General features: G+C 51.5%; 1 protein-coding gene across 1 annotated transcript; it reads right to left on the reverse strand.

Annotated features, from left to right (window-relative positions):
- Positions 1-1,505: 1,505 nt before the first annotated feature.
- Positions 1,506-3,292, reverse strand: LOC148283489 (uncharacterized; the record flags this gene model as incomplete). The annotated part of the gene is made up of 1 exon (XM_088243771.1): positions 1,506-3,292. A coding segment is annotated over one exon (1,787 nt), but the record flags the coding sequence as incomplete, so codon positions are not given.
- Positions 3,293-3,441: the final 149 nt, after the last annotated feature.

A 3,441-nucleotide genomic window follows, 5' to 3' on the forward strand; every position in this document is an offset into this window, starting at 1 on the left:
GTGGTGAAAATCCAGAATTAGTCTAGAATGATTTGGACTTACCGAAAATATTGTTTAAAAAAATAACCAGGTAAAATAAGGATCAAAGGGCTGGGCTTCTCTTAGGGTTCGACTATGGGTACTTTAGTACTTTCTGGGATAAATGTGCGGTTCCTCCAACCGACTTTGAATAGTTCGAGCCGGCGAAATATGCAGAGAGCGATAGCATGCCGCTCTGCATTCCGCACTGTAAAGTGAATCATGCCCTAAACACGATAAATCTACGTGGTACGTTATACTCCAACATGGCGAACAGCAATTTTCATCGGGATTCTGTTTACGCAGCGAACTTTATTAAAAAACTTTCAGCTGAGAATTGGTAGTGCCATTATTTTTTGCAAACTTTGAATGAAATCAGAGTTTGTTTACTATGGAAAAAAAACGAATTGAAACTGAACAAATTTTTTTTTTAATCTTTATTTTAAATTGCTACCAGTTGCAGCGAGAAAAGTTAGGTCAACCCCCTGAACCTGAATTACTTTTGGTCTTTGTAAAAAATATTTTATATAAAATAATTATTTTAAAAGTTTCAAGGATTTAAGTGATATTCATGTGACTGACGCCTGAAAATACTTTTTACACCCAGTAGCCTAAATGTCTAGCAGCAGAATTAGGAGGATCATTACTGCGCTTCTTCTACAGTTAAAATCACTAAAATGTTTTTCCCAACGCTGGCTGATGCAGCAAACTTCCGTCGTTGTACTGTACAAGTCACAGTTTGGACTGTATTCCACAATCCTGTAGCAAGGGGTAGGTGTTGGCCGTGTCTCGCTGCCGTCGTCGCTCTCGGGGTCGTAAATCCCGAAAGTTATGTAGTCTCGAAATTCCTCTCAAGTCCGGTGTCACTGCGTAGGTCGGTGGAAGATACTGGTTCGTAGTCCTGGGGTGAAGCGATGGTCAAGTCCAAGGTGTAGATCCAGTAGTAGAGCGGGAGGTCGGGCGGGGTGACGAAATGAAACGATCAGACTAACTTGATGTCTCGAGGCGAACTCAATCTTTATTGTTGTAAATGTACACATTATATAGGGCGTGTTGCGGGCTCCCGCTACCTGCGTCCGAACCGGCGTTAGGCCAATACGGGAGTGGGGGGGGAAATACCGCTCCCACTATACCCGGCCGGCGCGCCTCCCCCAAAGTGCATATAGGGAGGTGCCGGCGCTCGGCCCGGTCACTTCGCTGGGAGCCGCCGCACGCGCCACATCAATTACAAAATGCCTTTTTTAAGGCAGTCCTTAGTCTTTATACAAATACAAATATGCATGTTAGGGCAATAACGCGTCAAACGTCTAGATTCAGGCCCTTTTTAGGGCCTGTAACACAAATTCCTGCTCTATAGTACCCCGGTATCGCCAAAGTCAGACCCGAAAGTGGAATATTCATCCTTTATTGTGGGTCCAACATTTAGCCTACAGATACCGGGGGCCCTAACTATATTATTGCATTTTATTATCATATTTAACCGTCCGTTACACTCCCCCCGATGCCACGCTGTTCGGCTGCGGGGGCATCTTCTTCTCTGGACGGTCCTCTAGCAGTAGTGGGATGAGCCGGATCGCTGGTCGGGCATATTCTCCGGCCGCCGTCTGAACTCGTGCGGTCCGCACCTGTCCATCGGCAGCCAGTCGTGTCTCCATGATCCTCCCTCTTGTCCACTGGTTGCGGGGTGATGATGGGTCGGCGATCACTACAAGATCGCCGACTTTCAATGGCTCCGATCTATCGAGCCACTTTTTCCTCTGTGCTAGTGTAGGCAGAAACTCGCCCAGCCAGCGTCGCCAAAATTTGTCGGCTAGTTGCTGGGCTATCCGCCACTGCTTTCTCAGGCAGATATTCTCCGTTTCTTTGGGGTAGAAGGCGAGATGTGTGCGTGCCCCGGCCGAACCAATTAGGAAGTGGTTCGGAGTCAATGGGGTTTCATCTGCGGGGTCCACCGCCACATGGCTAAGGGGACGGCTGTTTACCGAGAATTCGGCCTCGGCGAACGCCGTCAACAGGGTCTCCTCTCGTGGAGATTGTTCTTTGAGGATAGCGACTAGGGAGGTTTTAACTGATCTCACTAGTCGCTCCCACGCGCCACCCATATGCGGTGAGGATGGCGGTATATACTTCCATTCTACGCCTTTATTTGCTAGTTCTATTTGAAATGCGGCGTCATTATGGAGATCGGCAATTGATTCTCGCATTTCTCTGTCGGCGCCGTGGAAATTTGTTCCGTTATCGGAATGGATCACCCTCGGTTGGCCTCTTCTAGCGGTCATCCGTCTGATGGCTTGGATGGCCGCGTCACTTGTCAGGGATGATGCCAACTCAAGGTGTATGGCTCTGGTCGTCATACAGGTGAATAAAACACCGTATCGCTTCTCCCGGCGTCGCCCTACCGTAACATATAGGGGGCCAAAGTAGTCCAACCCACAGTGGGTGAATGGTCGTTGGTAGCTGGCCACTCGCGCCTCCGGTATCTGGCCCATTTGCGGTGTGCCGGCTCGTCCTCGCCGAACTCGGCAGATGGCGCATCTGTGACTTATATTTCTCAGCGTCCCTCGTAACTTGAGCACGTAGAAGTTACGTCTCACGTCACATAACACTCTCTCCGTCCCCGGATGCCCGGCTCGTCTGTGGTACTCCTCCAGGAGCAGGCGGGTATATCTATGGGCGCCATCCAATATTATAGGCGCCCTCAGTCCTTCTGATGTATCTGTGTTCCTCAAGCGTGTTCCCATTCGCACGGCACCCTTGTCGTCTATGTGCGGCGTCAGCCCGTATAGGCGGCTCCGCGTAGGGAGTCGCTCCCCCCGTCTCAGGGTAGGTATATCGCCGCCGAAAGCGTCCGCTTGCGACTGACGGACCCAATGGAGCTCAGCATTTTCTAGCTCCCCGGCCGTCAGTTCGCCAACTTCGCGGGCGCCGTCTCTGCGGCGGCTTTTTCTCACGAAGCGCAGTACCCACGCCGTTGTCCTTATCAAGCAATTCCACGACGAGAATCGCTGTGGCGCGGGTAGCGCCTCGCTGGTGGTTATCGCCAGTACCACTCGCTCTGCTTTCTTCTCCAGCATCGCATCGTCCGGAGTGGGCGTCATCTTCTTTTCTCGAGGCCATGATTCTTCTCCTTGCCGGAGGTAGTCTGGCCCCTGGAACCACACTCCTTCGAGGGACAGGTCAAGCGGGCGGCCATCTCTCGTACCGATGTCGGCGGGGTTGAGTTTTGTCGGCACCCACTTCCAGTCCGCGGCGTCGGTGAGTTCGTCTATCTCACCTAGTCGATTGGCCACGAACGTTGAGTAGGCGCGCGGCTCCGACCGGATCCAGCACAGGACCGTTGTGGAGTCAGTCCAGTACACCACCTTTTCTATGGCGCACTGGGTTTCTCTCCTGATGGTGGCCGCCAGTCTGGCCGCCATGAGA

This window comes from Micrasema longulum, unplaced genomic scaffold (genome assembly GCF_059751315.1).
Source record: "Micrasema longulum isolate JH-2025_06_02 unplaced genomic scaffold, ASM5975131v1 h1tg000227l, whole genome shotgun sequence".
NCBI lineage: Eukaryota > Metazoa > Arthropoda > Insecta > Trichoptera > Brachycentridae > Micrasema > Micrasema longulum.